This window comes from Alligator mississippiensis, chromosome 1 (genome assembly GCF_030867095.1).
Source record: "Alligator mississippiensis isolate rAllMis1 chromosome 1, rAllMis1, whole genome shotgun sequence".
Lineage (NCBI taxonomy): Eukaryota > Metazoa > Chordata > Crocodylia > Alligatoridae > Alligator > Alligator mississippiensis.
In genome coordinates, this window is record NC_081824.1 from 65,383,640 (window position 1) to 65,407,928 (window position 24,289).

At 40.4% G+C, this 24,289-nt stretch overlaps 1 protein-coding gene across 4 annotated transcripts in view; it reads right to left on the reverse strand.

Moving 5' to 3' along the window:
- COL12A1 (collagen type XII alpha 1 chain) overlaps positions 1-24,289 on the reverse strand; it is a 133,896-nt gene that overhangs the window by 42,345 nt on the left and 67,262 nt on the right. For all 4 annotated transcript variants that reach the window (XM_006262249.4, XM_059731248.1, XM_014596676.3 and 1 more), the window contains 16 exons: positions 22,926-23,065; positions 19,702-19,831; positions 19,051-19,193; positions 17,232-17,361; positions 15,840-15,982; positions 12,488-12,617; positions 12,166-12,285; positions 11,551-11,697; positions 9,250-9,366; positions 8,540-8,686; positions 7,267-7,341; positions 6,608-6,747; positions 4,802-4,925; positions 4,492-4,635; positions 1,098-1,262; positions 58-96 (listed from right to left, as the gene is read on the reverse strand). In XM_006262249.4, coding sequence (XP_006262311.2) covers positions 58-96; positions 1,098-1,262; positions 4,492-4,635; positions 4,802-4,925; positions 6,608-6,747; positions 7,267-7,341; positions 8,540-8,686; positions 9,250-9,366; positions 11,551-11,697; positions 12,166-12,285; positions 12,488-12,617; positions 15,840-15,982; positions 17,232-17,361; positions 19,051-19,193; positions 19,702-19,831; positions 22,926-23,065 — 2,034 coding nt within the window. The remainder of the gene's footprint in view (positions 1-57; positions 97-1,097; positions 1,263-4,491; positions 4,636-4,801; positions 4,926-6,607; positions 6,748-7,266; positions 7,342-8,539; positions 8,687-9,249; positions 9,367-11,550; positions 11,698-12,165; positions 12,286-12,487; positions 12,618-15,839; positions 15,983-17,231; positions 17,362-19,050; positions 19,194-19,701; positions 19,832-22,925; positions 23,066-24,289) is intronic.

Consider the following 24,289-nt stretch of genomic DNA (forward strand, 5'->3'; position numbering starts at 1 on the left):
ATGGAAAAAAAGCTTTAGAATTATCCTATGCTAGAATATTTGTATAAGAATTCTTACCAGGTGAAGTGTATCCCTCCAAGTAAATGAGAGGGCAAGCTGAAATAAATGAAACAGCTTGTTATTTTAAAATATATACATTTCAGAAAAATATGAATACACAGCTATATCAAAAGATCTAATTTCCCAAAGTTTGAACTACTGCTAATTACCAGTAAACATCTGCAAGTATAATAATCATTTTCTGTTTGTGATCAAAGCCAAACAGAAGATTAGTATATGCGGGAATTTGTTCAAATCTTTATTCATGCTACGTTATAATGTACTATTTTCATGATGTGGAATAAAAGATAAACCTCAAGAATATTTTAAGAGCATAATTCATACAAACAATTTAGGAAAATGACAGAATCTTTCCACAGATCTTTATGTGTGAGCCAGACTGCCTCATATTCACAGGGAAAAACTGGGGATTTGTGCAGCATGTGGATGAGGCATTGAAGGGACACATATTTTCATATGACAGGCATGAGAATATCTCTCATTTTAGAAGGTCTCCACATATGTAAACAGCTGAACTTTATTTTAGATCTTTAAAGAAGTGACACTTCACACTATTTAGCTGTAACCTTAGAGCTGCCCAGACCAGTGATAAAGTGAGTATTTGTAATAGCTGGCAGTCCACATTAGTCACCAATCTCTGTCTTCTTCAAAGAAAAATAATTATCTCTTATCATATATTCACCTTATAACAAATTAAAATCTATACAATTATAATAACTGCTTCAAATAACTATTTCCAAGCAGAGAAATGTCTTTGCTTTTTTGGAAATATTTTCAAAAGGTATAAATTGAGAACCTTGACATGACAGCTGTAAAAGCATGTATTTGTTAATTATTTGTTAATTTATTAGGTGTATATGCTGCCACTCCCAAAAGAGGAGAAGCTACCATGTGTTTTTACCAAGAAAATTTGATGAACAGATGGTACTTGCAGGAGGTGGCTGATCTCAGCTGATGGTAGGGATCAGGATGGAATATAAGGGAGCACACTGTTTTGTCAGATTAATTTTGGAGTGGAAATGTTGTCTTTTACTTACTTGAGGTAGCAGTCTCACAGACAAAGGTGAGGAGATTATCTTGAATCTTTTCAAATTCATCAAAGTCATCAACAATAAATACATGACGTTCACTGGGTTTGCTAGCAATTTTTGCTAGCTCATTGTAGTCCACATCAGCCACGCCAACAACAAAGACACTAAAACCTGTAAAAGTAACACTTATTATAGGAAAATAAAGGGGTTGGACTAACATATTTTAGCTAAACTGTCACAATTTTGACCTCGACAGAAACAAGTTTAGAGTGAGTGATTTTGCTACAATTCTATCACTACAAGATCATAAAGATGTAACAGTCGCATCTTAACAGCTTGTATCTGTATCCCTTGATATTGATATAATTGTTGCACCTATCTCTACCTAAAATGAACATGCATATTTATACGCTACAATTAACTCAGGAAATCAAAGCCATAACCTACCCATTTAAAATTACATTATTTTGTGTTATGTGAATACGAAATCCAGCTAACTCAGTACAAGATTATTTTAATTGAGTTCTAAGTACTACATTTGCTCACATACAACAGAATAAAAATAAATAATCCACTGGCAAAAATGTTACATAAAGGATGCATGCTTTGCAGATGAGGCAAGGTCTTTCAAGGAGTCATTCAGCTGCATAAGACTGTTTGAAGTACCCCTAAAGAACCTTTCTATAAATTCTTCTTTCTAAACAAATGGACTCCCAAGGAAAAGGTGTGCTGTGATACCTAAACATTTTAAATTAAAAATATACAACCAGTTCCTTTGCATCAAGAAAAGGACTGCATATTATCAGGAACATCTCTTTTTCATATGAAGAAGGTGAAGACATTCATGCCGAAGAACAATTTAGCTGTTCATATTTAACTGGGACCAAAGATGGTTACTCATCCTAGACGCTTCTCCTTTTCCTCATCTCTTTCAGATACCATCTTTGGGTGTCCTCTTTCTCTCTATTTTTTGGCTTCTGCAAGTAAGGACTTGGTTTCTTGCTTTTCTCTAGTTTTGCTCCCACTCTTGGCTAATGCATCTATTCATGATCATTACTTATCATAGCTTTGAAAACAATTTCCAGATCTTCTGCATTCCACCTTCTGTTCTACACATTTGAATATGACAGTCTTTCTGGCATTTGCTTTGGATTTCCTATGACATAATTAAAGCTCTGCATGTTTTAAATGAAGTTTCTCTTCTCTCTTTCAAAACAATCTATTTTCTTCATAGATGCTGGATTGTGAAGAACAGCCTCCTAGACCCATCATCCAAACCCACAGTTGTAGTACCACAGATGCTTCAGTCTTTCACACAAAACATCATCAGTTCTATGACACTGCAAAAAATCTCTTTTCTGTCTCTGTCTAAAATCCTATCCACACTAGACAACTACTCTCTGTGTTTTCAGTGCTCCTTGATTTCCATCTCACATTACTTCAGCTCCTTCCAATGTCATCTTCTTGCCTTTTAAATGAATTTAAGGTTTCTTTAGACTTTTGCACAATTCTGTCTCCTTCTATGTATCTGCTCTCATTTCTTCCTTATTCTTCTCTCATCCATTCACCTAGCCAATAACTCCCCTTTTTCCACTCCCTTTGTCACCTTCCTGTCATGCCAAAAAATTGTGAAGAAAAACTTTAAGGGAAGGAACTTGACATCAAACATTTCAGAATTCAAAAGCAATCCCTTCACAACATTTTAGAATGACAAGAAATTTCACCGGCTTCAATCAATCCAAATGATGATTATAAACTGTTTTGTAAATGACTGCAAAAAAATCCAGGTATGATGACAATAGATTCAGCTTTGACACAACAGTATGATTTTAGCATGGTTGCTTATACCGGGATTAATTTGTAGATAATACCAACTGTGCTGGATGACAGAATTAAAATTTTAAAATGTTCTTCATAAAATTGTAGAGATGGCCCAAAATCAACAAAATGAAATTCAACACAGACAAGTTCAAACTATTATATTTAAGGAGAAATCAAATTCAAAATAAAAAATAACTGGCTAGGTAGCAGTACCATTGAAAAGGATCCGGGGGATAGGTCACAAGTGAAATGTGAGTCAACAATGATGCTGGGCACAACTACACATACAAATGCTGTGGGATGGGTTTACTCTAGAGTAAATTACTGTAGAATAAACTCACTCCAGGCAGGCATCTAAGCATGCAGGGATGCCAGAGTAGATTTGCTGCTCATGTCAGCAGCTTGCTCCCACCCCAGCTGCTGCAGGGGGCTGGTGCAGGGGTGGAGGGAGTGGGAGCTCTAGGCTCCCCCAGGGTGCAAGGCCAGAAGCTTACAGGGAGCACAGAACCAGGAGACAGCTGTCCTGATAACCTGATAACCTGTCCTGATCAGGGGCAGGTCCTAGCCAGCTCCAGGCTGGGCAGAGAGCTCTCCCCCATGCAGGGAGCTCCCAGCCCCTGCTCCACAATCCATGAGAGTTTGTTTCCAGCTCTCCCAGCTCTGCCTAATCCCAGCCCCAGCTCCACAAGCTCCCAGCCTGTTCCCAGCACCAGCTCTACTGTACAATTACAGAACTAGGGCTGGGAACAAGCTTCCAGCCTGTTCCCAGCTCCGTGATCATGGAGTAGGGGCTGGGAACAAGCTCCCAGTTCCTACAGCACAATTGTGATTGGGGAATGGGTGCTGGGAGCTCCCTGCTGCCCAGGCAGGGGGACATTGTCCCCACCCAGACTGTAATGGGTAGCTCTTTGCTACTGCACAGTAGCATCGGTGTCACAGTTCATGCCCACAGATGTAGCTTGTCACTATGGGTTCTACTGAGTCACGGGATGGCAGCTGTAGAGATGGCGCAGGGAGGAGCTATGCAAGCGGCAGATATAGCATATCGTGCAGATGTGCCCAGTGGGTAATACAGACCCAGGGGGAATTCCCAAGTGCTTAAGCCACCTGTCTAATGAGAAGGAATAGGACAGTGAGTCTTAACATTCTTAAAATAGCTTGAGCAATTCCAGATCATCCTCTGAAATTAGAATGCATTTCAATATTTGCATCTATACAACATGCTTAATGCACAGTAGCCTAATAACACTGAGTAGTAGTGTATCACAGCACAGACAGTCCTAATATGCTACTGCACAGTATTATTAAGCTACTGCACAGTAGCATCATGAAAAAGGTGTTCACCACTGCTACTGTGCAGTAACTCTAGTTACTGTGCATTTGTTTAGTACTTCATTAAGCAAGCACTAAATTAAATGCACAATAACTACTTTGCATTAATGAACATGTAGATGAGCCCAGTGTCTATAATTTACTCAGGATGAATAATTAACTACCAGTAACAGGCATCTCATAATTTAAAATTAAACTGTTTAATAAAATGAACATCTGAATTGGCTGTCTCCTAAAGGCTGCTTACCAGAATGCTGTATGACTGCTGCAGCTTTCCTCACCTCGTCCTGTGACCGACCATCTGTTACAACAACAAGTACCTTGGGAACTCCCCTCCTCATGCCACTCTCCCAAGTCAAGACTTTTTCTTTAATAAATGTCAGGGCTTTTCCTACAATACATAAAGAATGAGTATTTACCCACACTGGGAAAAAATCTGTTCTATTTCTTCAGAGGTTAAGTAGCATAATAGCAGAGCATGAAGCTCTGAAACTAAAGCTACACAGATTTACTGTAACTAATTATTTTTTGGGGAAAAAAACCTTTGGTAAAGGTACCTGTTCTTGTATTTCCTCCTCTGTACCGAATATTCTGCAGGGCCCCTAGAGCCTGTGCTTTATCTTCATAGGTATTCAATTTAAACTCAGACTTGGCCTCATCGCTGTACTGCACAAATGAAACCTGTAATGCAATGCATAGCAACCTTTACTCATACTTCTGAGTTCAAGCAAATTCCCCAGTGTAACATGACTTTTAACTCTGTCACCATCAGAAAGCCTACAACTCAAGTTATATGCAAATATACGCATCTAAAATGGTAATATTATATATAATATGATAAAACATTTGCTATTAGTATTTTCTGAGCCAGTTGGCTACTTTAGCATGGGGATACAATGTCCATAAAAACATTTAAAGTTTTTAAGGGGCTTCAAGAAGCTCATACTATAGCAGTTAAAAATGAATGAGACAGCTTCATACAAAAAACTAGAACTCTTGGTTCCAAAATGATACCTTTTATTAGACCAACTGGAAAATGGCAAGAAAATTGTCCTTTGCTTGCCATTTTCCAGTTGATCTAATAAAAGGTATCATTTTGGAACCAAGAGTTCTAGTTTTTTGTATGTCTTTTTGTCTCAGACCAACACAGCTACCAAGTACACCCCTAAGACAGCTTCAGTCATTTGATACATATAGCATTTTCTAGATGGGGCCATTAACATGCCCTGAATATGTGTACATATTCATGGAAGCCTAGAATGAGTATTCTGAAATTAATCAAGAGGCAAGGACTTTTTTGTGATATCTTTTACTGGACCAACTGTGTAGTTGGGAAAGCTGTTGGACACGCTTTCAGGCATGATGAAGGGCATGGAGAAGGGCATTTAATGCAAGAAAGCATGTCCAGCAGCTCTTCCAACTACAGAGTTTGGTCCAGTAAAAATATCACAAAAAAATCCTTGCCTCTCAGGCATTTACTGGACTCTCACAGCTACAACAATACTTCAACACTACTGAAATTACTCTGAAGTTTAAGTACAATATATACCTCACGTTGCATTTCCTTATATTCTGTTGCACCTGTATAATGTGTTACTAATTTGGCTCTGAACAGGAATACAATACTTTTGTATTCATACTCATTGAGATAGGTTCCAAAGAAAGGTTTAGGGTGACTGACTGTCTAATGCTGTTCACCTTTGGCTAGTCAAAGAGCAATGCTTATGAGGCCTAAAAAGAGTTCCTTCACAACTCCCATTAACTAGAAGGATAACAGTGAGGAAATGATTGTACAAACACACATAAACATTCCTCAGGACTTTGATGAAGAAATGGGCACCCTATGTGGATGATATGAAATATTATTTTTGACATTTTGCATTAAGATTTCTTCTTTAAAGATTAATTTAAGTCACCCAGTAAACCCATTTATCCAACTTCTCTTCAGCTACCTCCGTGCTTCTGAACTAGTTGTTCAGCTTGGAACACCCTTCCAGAGCTAACACACCAAGATATTTCCTTCACAGGTACCTGCTTAAGACAGACATCTGTTATTACACCTACAAAATTTGCCAGCTCATACTGACTACATAGGGTGTCAGCTGATGCTGTTTTATACTACAAACAAGAAACTAACATTACATCAGCCATACAACACTGACACTCCACCTGTGGATTTCTTCCACCTGCCACCTCTCTTCTGCCATTCAGAGTGTCAGCTCTTCAGGAGAGAGAATATGTTCTCCCTTGTATTTCTACAGCATTGTGTACACAAACACACATGTATTTATACACACAGTATATTACATGGATAAATGTCCAAACTCTTATGCAAAATGCTTTAAATGGAACTACAAACCCACCTGAATTCCAGCAGGGTTGATTAGGTCAAAGGCTCCAACTGTATCAAAAACAAATTTCACTACTTTGTTGAAATTATCATCACCAATACTCCAGGAAGCATCAGTCAGGAACACTATGTCTGCTTTGGCACCTTTGCAAACTGAAAAATAAACAGGATGAACTCTTAAAACACATTCTTCAATTAGAGATTTGCAATAAACAGATTTTTATCATACTTTAAGATAAAAGAATGACTAACAAATATCCAGCAAAACTCAATCATCAGATACTGAATCTGACAAACAGACTACAAATGCAAATAAATACAAATACTATAAATACAAAAAATTATCTTCCAAAGAGTAAATCTATACTTTTGATTATAGTATATTTTCACACAATATATTCAAGAGCATACCAGGTCAAATCTTAAATACGCATTCAAAAGTTCATATGAAACAAAACCCACTAAAAATGCTAGCAAAGTTTAATGCCAGATTCTTTTGCCCATCTCTACCAAAATAAATCAATGTGAGAAAGGGAAAGTTCACAAATCTCTAGTACATATCAAGGGCCATGGCCGTAGTGTTATGTATTTTTTTAGGTTACTTTGACTTGGGAGTTGGTAAAAGTGCAGCAAATAAGTGAAATATACAATAAATCTACAATTGAGACTTACCATCCCGAGCTGGAGGGATTGTGGGAGGTGGAGGAGGAGTAGGTGGCAGGGTTGGTGCTTCTGTAGGTTTGACAACTGTGGTAAAATAGAACAGGTCTGATAACTCATAATGGCAGTAAAACAACCATTAAATGCTTGTACTCAAGGTAACACTTTAAAGATTCTAGAGGTGTGTATATTACTAAGGGGAAAATATTAATGCTGTTATTGCTAAATACAAGTGCAAAAAAAATTCCTAATTAGCAAAGAAAAAATCTGCTATGTTACAAAAATAACTATCACTACATGTTTTAGTGATGACTTGAGGCCAAATTCTACCACTTTGACCCAAGCCAAATAATCTTATGCTATGTGATTACTTCCAAGTAGCATTAACCAAGGAATAAAATAATACTCAGTGGGCATGGTTACATAAGACATTTACTGCATAGACTAATCAGCTTCACAGTAAACATCTTGGTATTTACATGTGTGCCCCTATTAGGCTGGAGTAAACAAATTTACAAATACTACCCAGCTGGACACAAGAGTAAAAAACTCCACAGCAGTGCATATGTAGAAACTGCCTGGCTGGCTGGGACATGTGTGTGCTTTAGTGCGAGGGCTGTCTGCCAGCTAGCCCCACACTGAAGCACCCTCGTGCCTCAGCCAGCCCTTCTGTAGCATGCTGAGCCCAGGGGGAGCAGCCCCGAGATGCCAGGCTGAACCCCTGGGCACTCTACCAGCTGGGGCTGCTCCAACCTGGCTCAATGTGCTGCTGTCCTGGACACACATTCAAATGGCAATAAACTCCAGTTTATCACTTTAGAGTTTATTGCTCCTGGGTGCTCATTTAAATGGCAGACCCAGAAGCAATGAACTCCGAATTTGCCCCAAACACTTGACACTGCACTTGGAAAGACAGAGGAAAACAGAGGAAAGAGAGAAGAAAACAGACTCCTTAAGGTGTTCCCATTAGTCTTTTACAAATAAGTAGTTAGAACTTTAAGAGTTAGGACTTAGGCCAGGGGTGGGCAAAATGTGGCCCGTGGGCTGGATGCAGGCCATCAGGCCATTCTATCATGACCGCAGGACCCCTAAAAATTTTAGAAAATAAATATTTATCTGCCCCTGGCTGTCTGTCGTGCAGCCCTCGATGGCTTGCCAAAACTCAGTAAGCAGCCCTCTGCCTGAAATAATTGTCTGCCCCTGATTTAGGCTGTAGTTAGAAATGGGATTAAGAAAGTCCTTTCTCAATCATCTTTCTTTACTGTTCACAGTATGCCTTACGTACATGTGCGCTCTTTCAGGGAGACTGGAGGACCTTCAAGGTTAGGGGTCTGCACAAAGACTGTAGCATTGTATTCTGTGTCAGGTGAGAGGCCAGTGAAACAGTGGGTGGTTTCTGATCCCCGTACTGTAATTTCTTGACCTCTGGATCCTGTGAAAACAAAGCCCAAAGAATAAAACTGTAGGACCACATCTTTCCCCCTTTGACAGGTACATGGAGAAGAGCAAATGTCAGATGCCTCTGGAAAAGAACATTAATGAAGAGCAGGAGAACTCTGCTGCCTGTCCTTCTCATGTCAGGGAATTCTCTCTGCAGCAATCTGTGCAGGGCAGACATTTCACACTGTGGGAAAGGCATGAGGTGAAGAGGAAGAGGAAAGGTGCAAGTACTCTCTACAGTCTACACTTAAAACTCTGGTGACTGGCAGAATCCTGCTAGGAAAGCTCAGTTGGAGTTAACAGGTCTAGAAGCAACATTATTTTCCACTCTGCAGCATCTGCAGCCACTGTAGAAAAGCAGGTGGCAAGCTCTACTGACTACAGAATGGCTTCTGACTGAGCCTTTCTGCCCTGCCAAAGGAAAGGTGCTGCAGCTGGAATAATCTTAAATTTAGGGCCCCTCAGCCCATCACATTACAATCCTAAATTTAGCCATGGCATGATACAGATATGTACCTCTGTCTACAAAAAACACAAAGAATCAAATAAATTTACCATCAGCTGGAATTAGCTTTAGTCTGTAGGAAGTTGCTGACCGGTGAGCTGCCCATCGAATACAGAAAGTATCCCATCCAACCTGGTAACTTGTTACATCAGTGACATTCAAGTACACTGCAGAAAGGGAAAAAATCAAATTTACTGTCTGGGAAATCAAATATGACAGATATACAATTAATCAGATCAGAAAGAAACACAACCTCAGTAGTGCTGGTCCATACATTGCTCAGTGGTTACTTCTGCCCATGTGTGAATATATATATATATATATATATATATATATATATATATATATATATATATATTTTAGTATCCACAGAAGAAAGTAAAGTACTTCTGGTCAAATTATCTCTATTCGTCTTGTTCTGTCCTACACAACTCATTCCTGCTGGTCCCAAATTCTGACACCCTTCTTAGAATAAGTACTAGCACATTCCCTGAGTTGTCCTACTGAATTGCCTATAAAGTAAGATACTTTTTAGCAGTAGAATCCAGTCCATTGCATTTTATTTCCTTATCTACTGGCTGTGCAAAGACCTTTTTACTGTGACAACTTAGAAAGGCTAAAATGCTGACTGGCTCTGTAACTAAGGTGAACAACAAAATAGTCTCCCGTTGAAAATGATAAGCTTCAATGAAACACATCATTGTTGGGCATGACTGTGACATGCAGGCTAGGGACACACATTCAAAAATCCTGAGCCTGAATTGATTCAATCTTTGCAGGTTAATCTAACTTGGCTAGGCTAAACTGGTTTTTAACTGTACAGACATCCCCTTTGGACTGAAAAAAAATTAGGCACATGCCTGCAGTGTGGCTCAGGCTGGAAGCCAGGGTGGTGGGTGCTAGAGCAGCCTTCCCTTCCCTTTCACAGAGCTGAGCTGGGGGAAGCGTGGACAGGCCCCGGCAGGATGATCTGATGTCCCATCCCCTGCACCCTGAGCACACCAGCTGGGAATGTTTATCACCCCTAACTCAGTGTTTATCAACCCATTAAGAAAACAAAGCCTCTCTCCGCTAGTCCAAGCTCTTCTTAAACAGCTTTTCCAAGGAAGAACATTACCAGCTACCTGTTGATTAGCTCCGAAAAGCCTGTCTGCCTTTGTCGTCTCCCACAGCACAAACTGTAGCCAGCATGTGGTCTGCTAGCTACTGGTGAAAGGTGTAAGGAAGAGGGAGAAGCCAGGCAGATGCCTGCAGTGTCTGCCAGAGCTCCAGCGAGGGAGCAGAGGGGGGAGGCCAACCCTGCTGTGGAGCAGAGTGCCCTGCCCAGCCCAAAGAGCATGCTGGGATGCTGGGGGAGTGTGGTTTATCTTAAACCAGCAAAAGGTCTGGCACAGACATTGCATAAACTGGTTTTCATAGATTCATAGATTCATAGATGTTAAGGTCGGAAGGGACCTCAATAGATCATCAAGTCCGACCCCCTGCATAAGCAGGAAAGAGTGCTGGGTCTAGATGACCCCAGCTAGATACTCATCTAACCTCCTCTTGAAGACCCCCAGGGTAGAGGAGAGCACCACCTCCCTTGGGAGCCCGTTCTAGACCTTGGCCACTCGAACTGTGAAGAAGTTCTTCCTAACGTCCAATCTAAATCTGCTCTCTGCTAGCTTGTGGCCATTGTTTCTTGTAACCCCCGGGGGCGCCTTGGTAAATAAATACTCACCAATTCCCTTCTGTGCCCCTGTGATGAACTTATAGGCAGCCACAAGGTCGCCTCTCAACCTTCTCTTGCGGAGGCTGAAAAGGTCCAGTTTCTCTAGTCTCTCTAGTTTGAGCCAAATCAGTTAAGTCTGATACTACATTCAACCAGGTTTATCTCAAACCGGTTTCAGCCATTTTGGAACTGCTTTATGCGCACTGAACATCTGTTCTGTTACAGGTTTAAACCAGTTTCTGATCACTTAAACCAGTTTATGTGTAATGTCTGTCCCTAGCTGCAATCAGAAGCAGAGAAGGACCTGAAGCTGCATAGTGCCAAGGCCCCATGTTGTACTGAGAATGTTGTAGCCAACATGAGAGGAGACAGGTTAGCAGTTAGCAAGGTAAAATCCAACCTCATCTAAACAGTGTGAAGTTTTATGTTGCAAACTACTAGTAAAAACAGTATTTGATTTATCTGGGTTTCTAAGTTTAATTTTATTTAAGTTTATAACCCTGACAGATAGCAGCATCCAAAATCATGGGAGGGTTGAACCAGCTAAGGGTCAGGTCCTAAATAGCCACACTTCAGTCAACATTATGTTCCATCAACAGATAAATCTTATGTGACTACGGTAAAAATTACATTGACCTACATGTAGCGCCTTGATCTGTCAATGGTGCACTAAGTCCAGAATCATACTGGGCATAAACGTTCACATCATAGATAGTACTTGGAGATAGGTTGTGTAATGTGTATGAAGTCACTTCACCAACAAATACTTCCATTGGCTCATCAGAACCTTGAATGAAAGAGAACCATGAAAATTAAATTTCAAGGATGACTTTGTGAGCATTTTGCATTATGATAAACATTTAAATCTATCTTTAGAAGATGGTCTTGTTTTAAAAGAGACAAACTTGTTATTTTTAAATGTATTAGTTTTAGTAAATTTATCACTACAAGTATAATATAAGTAACTTCACAAGTATTTTGCAATAATTTGTTTTAAAATTGCAGAGGAGTGTGCAGATGTCGGTTTATTCTCCTAAGAAATTAAAGCTTTTTTCTATGATCATCATTCCTAACTAACTGCTGATTCCAATTTCTTTAACAGCTGTGTAAACCAGCAGGCTTTCCCTTGAAAGACAAGCTAAAGGTGTACTGGGGTTTTTATGATGGTAATACAAAGGGTTTTTTATGATGGTATACAGGAATTTTTCATGCAGGTGTCTTCATTTGTTAATTAGGAGTAGACATGTTCCCTTACCTACAGGTTTGTACACAATTTTATATCCAAGAACGGGGGATGGTGAAGGGTCCCACGAAACTCTGAACCGTGTATACCATTCATCTGAAATATACATGTTTTGAGGGGAAAGCAGCCCAACTGAAAAAAAGGATAAGAGGTATAATTATTATTATCCTAGGGACTACATTTTAAGCTATAAAACAGCTGGCTGTAAACTATGAAGAAAGAACTAAGTTTCTGGATACATGTCTAGCACCACAGGCCCCAGTGACTCCAACACTGACTGGGGCCCCTGACGACAATACAAGATAGATATTAAATGAAAATGCAGCTAAATTACCAGTTCTTCCATTGCCAGTCAGTTGTCCACCATCTCCATCTTCATACACGGCCACAACAGTAACTTTATACGGTGTATCTGATTGCAGAGGTTGTAATATCACATTATTTCTTATTCCAGGTACTGTTGTCTAGAAAGACATGAAAGAAAAGCAAATATGTTTTCATATTGTACCTGACCAATAACTGTAATAAACTGTAATTAAGCAAGACTTTGTGCATGGTGTATCTCCCTAAAAACACCCAAATGTATGCCCTATGCTAAGTATAGACAAATCCACTACAGCTCTAAAGTCACACTCTGTTCCACCTATTAGGTAAATAAGTGGATTTAGATGCCCAAGCATTATTCTACTCCACTTTCCTCAAGTCCCTGACAAACAGTTAATACAAAAGGTAGGTGAGACTTCCTCATCCTTGCTACCTGTCTGTGACTAAATCTTAAGGGTAAGGAGTGTGTTACAAAAGTGAATGTATTCATGGATTTTCAGGACTTAAAAAGGATGGAATAGAGTTGCACTTAGATGCCTAGTAGGTGGAACAGGATCTGGCCTCTCCTATTTTAAGAATTTTAGCATTATTATTTCATTGGCAATAATAATAAATACAGTCCATGTAAAATTAATATTATCCTCAGTTTACTTTAAATATAAAATGTAGTTAATGGAAAAAACTGGATGCTTTATCATCTACCATAACAACCACTTGACATTCCACAGCTTCCCATGGCTTGCTCAGACCTCATTCAGAAAGCAAACAGCTATATACACGTAGACACCCAAAACTTGACACCCAAAACTTTTGGCTCCTCCACCTGCTACACACACAAATACTTGCTTGTAAAGAGGTCAGCACTACGAATGACTGTGTTTGGAGACAAGAGAATCAGAAAATAAAGCTATTAGAAAAGAGAACAGACAACGTATTTCTGTGTGTGCGTGTGCGCCCGTGCGTGTGTGTGTGTGTGTGTGTTGACAGAGAATAGCACAGAGGTATTTGTAGTCACCCTAGTCACTCTCCCCGTGGACCAGACCAAGGCCAGGACCAGGAAGCAATGGGTAGCTCTCAGGTTGCTTTGGTAACTGACTTGAATAAACAGCAAAGGGAGGTGAGAAAGGCATGTAAAAAAGAAGCAGATGACCAAATTAGGGACCAATATCCCTAAGCAATGGAGGCTGAGCTGAGGAGAAAAAGCTAAGGAATAACATCTGAAGGTATGGCTACAAGAGTGTGGAAGGGGACAAGATAAATACATAATGTTTTTCTCTCTGCCGCTAACTGGTCACATTAATCCATAGTGTAACTCCTCTATTTAAGTGGAATTAAATATTTTTATTAACTGTTCGAATGACACCTAGTACTCTGCAGTTTTTATTTGTGGCCAAAACATTTCCCCAGTCCTTGTGCAGAAGCTGAAGCAGATAAATGGTTCTTTTGATAACTATGGTAATTATATCTCAGTCTCCTTTTTCTCCCATGCTAAACTTGTTTATTCTTATCAGATAAAACCAACCCCACCCTCCACCCCGCAAAAAACCCCAACTACCGATCATTTCTATACCTCCTTCTCACTTTCCTAAAATCTGGGAATCCTTTTCTATACTTGGCAACCGTAACTACAGACTGCATTCCATGAGCTGTCACACATTCAATGAGAAGGCAACCTCAATTAGTCTGATATGCAAAACTGGCTGATTTGTGTTACCTAATACACTAGTAAATCCTTGCTACAGAAATGGTTTGTAGTTTTTCCTCTTTCTGAGCAGCTAAGTGCATCCTATGGGGAGTCAACTGAGTAGCTGGTCCCATAAAAAGGAATGGGACATGAGGCACAGAAAATACAAGTCCCTCAAGGCCAGACAGCAGAGCTTCCAAATCAAATAAAAAAAAGATATTTTTATTTGAGGGGTCTTCATTTTTTGAAGTCCACATTTTCTACAGATAACAAACAAATACTTTGAGAAACACTTTGTTTTATAAAAAATATAATTTCTGATTGAGAAACTATTTCAGTGGGGGATTTTAACCAGCCATCTTCAATAACAAAGAAATAAATAGCAGCCCTTCTGTTGTGCTTTCTATGGGACACATCTGTCTGTGAAAGTCAAAAAGAATTTTGCCGTTTACCTCCACAGGAGCAGAGTTTAGCTTGGCTGTAAACTTTCAGAGAACTTTATAAACTTTAATTCAAGTTTTGCTGTCAATAAGTGGCAGGAAGTTAAAGCACAAACAATTTAGACAAAACTCCACAAAATCAAGTTACCATAGCTTCCTTAATTCAACTAAGTCTACCTAGTTACTGCAATTTATTTTACACATTCTCATACTTATTTGGATTCTTAGCACAGCAATCATCTGACACCAAATAGAATGTAAAGCAAGAGATGGCTGTTGACCACAGCACAACAGTTTGCACCAAATATGTTATAGCAAATTCCACACAGAATCTTATGTTTATAAAATTTAAACTCCATTTTAAGGTCATTTGAGGTTATTTCAGTAGATGTGATATATTGGATTAGACCAACTGAGTAATTGGGAAAATATTCTTTGCAAGCTTTTGGACACAAGTGCCCTTCTTCAGGCATAGGGAGTCTCTACTGTTCTGAGATCTCCAGGGAATGAAAGAAGCTAGAAGTGTGACAAGAGGTCCCTGAGACTGTAAATTGGTAGAAATTAGGAAAACAAAGGGTAGAGAAAGGAGGGGAGGGGGTGAAACAAGGTGGAGAAAAATGCCAAAGGTAAGCAAGGAAGACTTCTATAGATGAGTTGTCCAAGGTAGAAAAGAGGCAGTCTGTGGAAATGTAATTTCCGGTTATTTACATTTTCACAGACCTTTTCTACCTTAGAGAACTCAGCTACAGCTGAGTCTCCCTTGATTACCTTTGGCATTTTTCATCCTCCTTTCTCCCCCTCCTCCTTCCCTCCCCTCCCTTCTCTACCCATTGTCTTTCTAATTTCCACCTATTTACATTCTCACTGACCTCCTGTCACACTGCTTTCATCCCTTGGAGATCTCAGAACAGCAGAGACTCCCTATGCCTGAAGAAGGGTGCTAGTGCCTGAAAGCTTGCAAAGAACATTTTTCCAACTACTCAGTTGGTCTAATAAAAGAGATCACATCTACCCAAAGAACCTTGCCTACCTATGTCCTTAGACCAACAGGGCTACAACGAAAAGCCCTGCAAGGTCATTTGATGCATTTATGCATTGCCCTATATAATAATGACCAGACAACTCATCCATAAAACAACCAAAACCCTCTGTACATGAAACAGAAATCTTTGTTTTTTTCCAAAAGCAATAAGCAACAGAAGGTGTTCAAATGCTAATTAATACATTGTAGCACTTACATATTCATCTATGGGATCTCCCCCCATGGGTGAATAAATGATTCTGTATTGCTGAACTGGCCCATCAGCATGATCCCATTGTACAGAAAGGCTGTTTGTAGTTGCATCATAAACTCTCAAGTTCCTTGGCCCACTGCGAGGTACTACAGGAGGAAAATGAATTATGGGTAAGTTAAGTGCAATGAAGACAAGGGTCTTTACATTATGAATGCACACCAGGGGCTCCTATTGAGCTTGCATGCATACAAGCAAATTTAGACAAAAATGATACAGCACTGCCTAGAGATCCCACACAAAACAGGAGCCCAAAGGAAAACATGTTCCAGCCATGTGGAAGGGAGGGAAAGTTGGAAATAGCGGTCTGAAATATGAGCATCCACATCTGCACAGCTTTTTAGCCAAACTCTGTCAGGCAAGAAAATTCAAATGCTCTCACTTTTGCAGGTTTTACATAAATATGAGAAATACAGAAAAGCAGAGAGATAGAGAAAGTATAAGCAGCATGCTGCAGCCACAGCCCAGCTATACACAGGCGGACCCTACCTATTTACATTATTCTAGAATGAAACATAAATAACACAGGGCTTATTCATCTGGAGCATCCCTGCAAGGCCATCAGGCCTCCCTGGGATGAAGACTGCTACCATCCCTCCTTTCTCCCATCCCTGTCCCCTCTGGGGGATGCAGGGCTGGGGGCCAGCCAAGGCACTATGTTGGCTGCCCACAAGGAAAGAGAAGGACCTGGCCTGCCAGCAGGCCCTACAAGGTTACTAGGCTTCCATGAGTGAGTGCTGCTATGGGGCACTGCCAAAGAATGCCCTTTGGTGTTGCTCTTTGGCAGTGAATAAGCCAGGGGCTGAGAGTCTTCCTTTTTATTTTATTATTGGGTTTTTTTGGAATGTTAGTTGTATGCATGTTGCGGGAAGGAGGCAGAGTTTGCTGTGTTTTTTTCAGGAGTAGAGTTATCTGTGTTTGCTAGAGAAGAGAGTGGCAACTTATACCCTTCTGCAGAAGAGTGGGTAAGGGCTTGGAGGGGGCATTAGGGGTCTTTCTGGAAAGACAGTCACATAATTTGGCTTTTAGTTGGGCACAAGGTTTTTAACGTCTAAAGACCTAATAGGGCTATGTTACAAACGAGGAGGATTTTGGTGCTGTTGGTTCAGTCCCTAATGAGGGCTTATCTGCATTACAGCCACCAGATAATCTGGAATGACCAGTAGCTGTTGTTCAAGGGAAGTGTAAGATTTAAATATTATTACATACATGCACTGGAAAGCTACACAAGAAGCTTGCACAATATTTGTTTGAAGCTAGTTTTAGCAATCCCACGCTTTCATGAGCATCAAATATATAGACTTAGCTAGCACTAAAAAAACATATTTTGCCTCTTACAAGTTCTCCCCTGCCCCAGGCTTGGATTTGCTTCTCCATCTGCATACAAAGCTACAACATTCACAGAGTAAGGAGTGTCAGGAATCAAGCGCTCCAACAAAACATCACGAGTATTTGCTGGTACCACTATCTAGGATGGAAACAATAGTGAACATTAATCAAATATCTACAGAAAAATTCTAATAAATATAACATACTGTAACGTTTTTGTCATCCAAAATAAGAATGAGCAATTTACATAGAAAGGAGGAAATGTTGGGATGTGATTATGTGCTCTTTCCAAAAATAATAATGCAAGTTTATAATAATCAGTCAGTGTTGTTTGCTTTAACACAAAATATGGCAGAAGCCACAATTACCTGGCAATAAAATATAGGCTCTCTCATTCTGTAAACAGCCTTTACTGCAATTTAAATGAAAAAAGTTCAAACAGGTGGCAACAGAGATCTAGAAACCCTGAGCAAATGTAAGTCCCATTAGAGTTTATGTTGAAGACATGTTTTCCAAAGGGCTTTCCCTGTATCTCCACTTGGAGCTAGAGGCTTTATGTATCTATACTTCGCATGCAAATGGTTTATTACAAATTTTAACACATGAATGCAAATGTTAGAGTGTGCATTGTTCACAGTAATTTTGTTTGTATCTGCAGAGAGTGGATGCATGTTTTATATGTGTCTATCCATAGTCTCATCAAAAGGATCCTCAAAATTTCTTACTGAACCTTAAAAACTTATATTTATGAGACAAGCTTGAAACTGTTCTCTAATAAAGGTTTTTAAATTACCCGCACACTAGAGATTTTTCTGCTTGAAGTGTTTTACTTAAATGTTAAAGGAATAGTATCATAAATGTGAAGTCAATTATACTTGGCAATTGTATCCATAGTGAAATATTTCCTAATAAGTAATCATTATTTTGAATTTCTTAGATTTAAGGACTAAAATCTGAACTTTATTCTAACTAGTCTCTTGTATTGGCAATTCAGTAAAGGATTCTTAACATTAAATGTAAACTTTTTGTAGCTTTTATTCTTTTATTCCAATGAATCTACATTTCCACACAGGATACATCTACATGTGCTATTAATGTTCAGCAATAAAATCTGGCGCAATATGGTGGTAAAATGGTGGTAACTGCCTGCATAGCAGCATCTCCACTGAACACACCATTTCCATGAGAATTTAATCTACTGTGAGAGCATCTTCAGGAGACATTGACTATGGAGTTGCTCCCAGGCACTATGTTCACACGTACACCCAGGACCACAACACATTCAGTTGGGTTGGAGCAGCCTCAACTGGCAAGGAGCCCAGGGTTCAGCCTGCCAACCCGGGGCTGCTCCAACCTGGCTCAACATGCTGTGGAGGGGCTGGCTAGGGCATGAGGATGCTCCAGCATGGAGCTAGCCAGCAGAGAGCCCCCACACTGAAGTACTCTCATACCCTAGCCAGCCCCATCAGCATCTCCACATGCATTACTGCAGACTAAAAAACTGTACAAGTAAACTTTGTAGGAGTGTACTTGTATTTACAAGTACTAACTTGCAGTGGAGTTAATTAGTTTACTCCATCCTAATAGCACTGCACATGTAGAGGCTGAGGCATTTACTGTAGAGGTAATTAGGCAACTCCACAGTAAACCTCTTGTGTAAACATGCCCACAGTAGATTAAATTCTCATGGAAATGGTGTGTTCAGTGGAGATGCTGCTATGCAGGCAGTTGCCACCATTTTATTTTATTCTCATCATCCACTGCTCACTGAAGGAGGTAATATCCTGAGCACTCCTTTGAAGAATAGTCAGAAAGCTAAATTACTTACAGATTCTGTTGGCCTTGGGCCAACCAGCGGAGAGTAGGCAACTCTATATTGCTGTACTGGGCCTGGTGCAGGTTCCCATCGGACATTCAGGGTGTTTGGCGTAGGGTTATAAACCTGAATGTTTCTTGGCGTTCCTCGCTCCACTACATACCAAGGATCAAGTTAAACAAGTGTTACAGAGATGCTCACACAAGTATAACTTTGCTCTGTCTGTGTCACACAGGAGCACAAAGAACATTTAATTTGGCGGCTTAGGAGCACATCAATCCAAGGCACTTACATTACCCACCTTGCCCACAATATCTGAGGACATTCTCTCAGCCCTTATCTTCATACATACCCTCAAGTCCAGTAGATTATCCCCTGCTGGATAATCCCCATTTTTACAGCAGAAAAACTTGGCCACATAGACATCTACACACCAGAATAGAAGTGTGACTATCACATATACTCTACATTTGTGTCTGGTTAATCTAGCTAGCCTAGGTAACAATAGGAGTGAATATGTGGCAGTACCAGCTTTTAGCAAGTGCTGGCAACCATGATAAAGACCCAGTAGGTGTGTAATAAATTAGGACTGCACAACTTCTAACATTTTGAATTATCCTCACATACATTCTAAGATTTTATGAATAAGACTATTTTACTTACAAGTCTTCCCAGTGTCAGTCATACGTCCACCATCCCCTTCAGTGTACACTGGAATCACCGTTATGGTGTAAGGGGTGTCAGACTGCAAATTCCTCAGAATAATATAGTTTGTATTTCCTGGTACTGTTGTCTATCAATTTTAAAAAGTGACATAGGATTAAAATAAATGAGGTAACAATTTAGTATTTCAATTATAACTGTCTAAAGGTAGAAATTTTAGATTGTTTTACACTTGTTTGTTAATGCCGAAAGGGCGAGTACATTGAAGTCAGCAGAGCTAAACCAATTTATACCACTCAGACCTAGCCCAGATATAATTATAAATGATAGTTAAAAGCATAATTCCTTTTATTTAAAGTGATGACTACTATTGCCCCCCTGCAATTTAGCCCAGAATGATGTCCTTCCCTGACATCAAAGTACAAGCACTTTATAGTGTCTTCTGCTAGGTGTGAAGTGACAAAGGGTCTGATCCAGTCTGGTCCAGTCTGCCCTGAGGTCTAAAATCTAGGCACTTCAGCTCAGGGGAACAATCCAATTTGAATAGATTTATGAAGGGAGGATTTCTTTCCAGTCAGTGAGGAAACTTAGGAAACTTTCAATTAGAAAATTTCCAAACAGTGATACAATTTGACTTAGTTTAGGTGACTAGGAGTTCTATACAGGGAATGCAGGCAAGTAGAGGCTCCAAATGTCAATTCAGAAATCAGAGACACTTTTAGCCAGCTAACAGGAAACACCAGGAATATGGGTATGTCTAAACTCCCACGTTTACCCAGAGCCCAGAAGCATGACTCAGGCTGCACATAAAGCACATCTGTTCATTTATGATTCAGCATTCTGGGGGGTAGACATTCACTTATAATTCACCAGGCCTAATGCTATCTGTGGAACAGACTAGACTGAGGCACTCCCACTCATCTTGCTGAAGTTGAGCTATGGGGCAGGCAACAACAAAAGACTCATGGAGCCAGGACAGCAAGTGAAAAAGAACACACCTCTTTAGGCAATGGATAAACCACTCCCCTAAAGAAGAGAGTCCTGCGTTCCAGTCTCTGCTTTCAGGATTATTTTTGGTTTTTATCCAGTGGCTGTCTAATGCAAAATACATAATCATTTCTGGGAGCAAGGATTCAAACCCAGGCCCTTCCTCAAAACAAGAATTATAACCATTAAGCAAGCACAACAAACATCCCAGTTTCACAAAGAGGTATGGAGGACACCTCCACCAAAGTACTCTATTAACCTAGTGGTTAGGGTAGTCTCTTCGTGGAAGGTATGGGTTTGAACCTCCTCAGGCACAAGTTACCTTGGGACACAAGTCTACCAACACCTGCGTGAGTGCTCTAACTACCTTCAGGACATGAAGGGGGGTCATTGCACCACTACCACCATCATCACATTTTTTAATTAAATTGATTCTGTCTGCTGTGCTTTGTACTGAACTCAATGCTACTGGAATCCATTAGGCATGGTCTAAGCACATCTGCTGAATCAGGCCTCTTCAATTAATTACTGGTTCCTAAATAAAAAGAGGTATTAAGCCAGAAGACCACTGACTTTCAGAGGGTTACTCTGTATTTACACCAGTGGTGCTAAAATAGGATTTACCCAAGGTTTATTTAAACAAGCCCCATCCCATTAATGCCAAATGTTACTCAGGGATTTATCTTTACCACAAGAGTGTACAGTCTGAATAAAGAAGACAGATATAGAATGGGAGAACTGGTATATTTTTTCCTTCATATTGGAAATGAGGAATTGAAGGACAGTGTGGTTAAGTGACTTGTGTATGGTCACAAGAGAAGTCTCTGGCAGAGATGGAAAACAAACCCAGATTTCCTGAGGCCTGTCCCATTATATTAACCCCCAGATTATTCTTCATTTTGGAATATGAGGTGACTGAGGTGTGCCAATGCTCCTGTTGGGACTAAAACCTGGAGATTCCTGATTGTATGTACAAGATCCTGACTCAGGGTCAGATCAATCACTATATTTGGGATCAGGAAGGAATTTTATTCCATAGTCAGACTGGTACAGATCATGGATGTTTCTGGCTTCCTCTGAAGCACGGAGTGTGGCCCTCTTTCTTCGATCTCTCAACTGCATTTTAGCAGCTCTTGCATCGGCAGAACACTAACTGCTGTTGTCCCCCTGCATTACTTGTGGCAGGTTAATGTGCTATATCTTAAAGTTGTATGTCAGGGTTGATTGTGTAGTTTTAGTAATAGGTTAGACAAGGATTTGTACGAAATGGCTTGACTAGGAATGAACCAGTCTCTGGCAGGAGGTTGGACTAGAAGACCTCCAGATGTCCCTTCCAGCAGGGCTATGTGAAGTGGGCCATATTTGATGCGGATTCAGATTCAGCCTGATTCGGGGGACAGTGACTTGATTCGTTGATTCGGATCAATGTCCCGATTCAATTCAGCTGAATCCGAATCTGAAGATTCAATTCTGATTTGGAGAATCAGTGATTCAGCCATAGACACAGCTTTAAATGTTTTTTCTACATACCTCAAGGTACCAGGCATGGCTAGTGAACGCTGAGATGGTGGGGTGAATGGAGCGTCCTACAGGAGCGCAAGGGGCCCCCGTGTACTCAGTGGCGGACCTGGAAGTGTGGTCCAGAAGTACTTCTGGTGCATTTCTCAGTCCACTGCTGAGCGCGCAGGGAACCCCCCTCCCCAGCACCCCTGCCCAGCTCAGCGATTGTCTGTGGGTGGGCCTCCAGTGCCCCCCAGACCCAGAAGGCACCAGTCACTGAGCCAGGGAGCAGGGAGGGGGGTCCCCTGTGCACTCTGCAGCGGACCCAGAAGTGAACCAGAAGTATTTCTGGTCCACTTCCAGGTCCACCACCAAGCGTGCTGGGGACCCCCCCTCCCCCCATGGGATGATCCATCTGCCCCACCATCTCAGTGTTCACGAGCTGTCTGATACCTTGAAGTATGTAGAAACACCATATAAAGCTGCATCTATGTCCGATATCTTCAAATCTCTCCAAATTGATTTGGAAGGTTCCGATTTGATTCAGAGAGATTAAAGGGTCTCCTGATTTGATTCTGATTCAGGGATTCGGCCGCCAAATTGGGCTGAATCTCCACCAAATCAAATCAGTGAGCAAAGCTTTGCACAGCCCTACCTTCCAGCCCTACTTTTTTGTAATTCTGATTGTATCCCTCAGTTCATCTGAGACGACTAAAAAATCTACCAGAAAGATTTACCATTTCCTCTGAACCACCCTCTGTGGGTACATAAAACACTTTGTATTGGCGAGGATTTCCTTCAGCATGATCCCATCGAACATTCAGCGTGCTGGTAGTTGGATCATAAACTCTTAGGTTCTTTACTGTATTGAGAGGCTCTGAAATAAATCAAAATTGTGCTGTCAGACTTCAGAAGTTCTACTCTGCTATTTTTGCTGTCAGTACTCATTTATGTAATGCATCCTTAAGGAAAAAAAGGCAGGTTTAATTCTGGACATAAAGGGCACTTCCACACCTGCTCCAGATGTGGGGAGCAGTGCTTTATTTAGAGTGGCTCTTGGAGCTTTAGTTTGACGAGCTTTAGCTCAAGTGCCCCCACTGCCATTTTTAAGCGTGGGGACACTGCTCCATGAGACACAAGAGGCTGCTGGAGCACAGTAATTACCACACTCCAGAAGACTCGATTAATTGAGTCTGGTGTGCTGTAATAATAGCATGTCAGAACAGCCTCCACATGCATATACAGGCACCCTAAGGGCCAGATCCTAATCCAATTATTAGGCATTTAAGTGCTAGTTAGGTGACAAAAGTTCAGATCCTATTCTACCTTCTAAATGTGTAAGTAGCACAGTGCCACTTCCACAGATTTTAGATTCCATTCCACCCTGAACAACTGGGAGCTTGGGAGTGTAGGAAGAGAACCCCCCATCTTTTAGCTTTCCTCGGTGAATTATTATTAGAGTGTATGTGTTGTTAAATGGAGAAGTGGCTTTACTGGAGAGTTTCTGAGCATGCACAGTAAACCAAATCTAGTCATACAGGGGTGGAATAATGTTTAAAATCTACCTGAGCGGCTCTAAGTACCACTACACATCAGGGCAACAGACTAGTTTCTGGCCCTCAGTCACCCAAGTACCACTTAGGTCGGTAATAGTTGGAATAGGATCTAGCCCTACAAGTCATTTATTTTAATGAGTCAAAACTCAACAGTCCCAGCCAACAATGCCAGGAATGTTAAACATCATAAAAAGTGTTTCTCCTTTGATCTGCACTGTTTTAGAACTAGAGTAAATCATGAAAACATTAAGCTAAAGCTTTTCTAAAGAATTTGTTTGGGTTGTTCATTTCTGAAAACACCGCTGTATTTAATTTTGCACTGCAAAGCTGAACCAAATGAAATTAATAATGGATAAAAACAATAAAATATAATAATCACAAAAGTGTACTGTCTCAAAAAGTGGATTATAGGGGCCAATTTTTGTGTATAAATTCAGAGAATGGACAGAGAAGGTTATAAGCCCAGGACTAATTTTCCCTCTTCCATTGGGAGGGAAAGGTTTAAGATGTTTTTAAGTTGCAAGGAAAGTACAAAATGAGGTGGA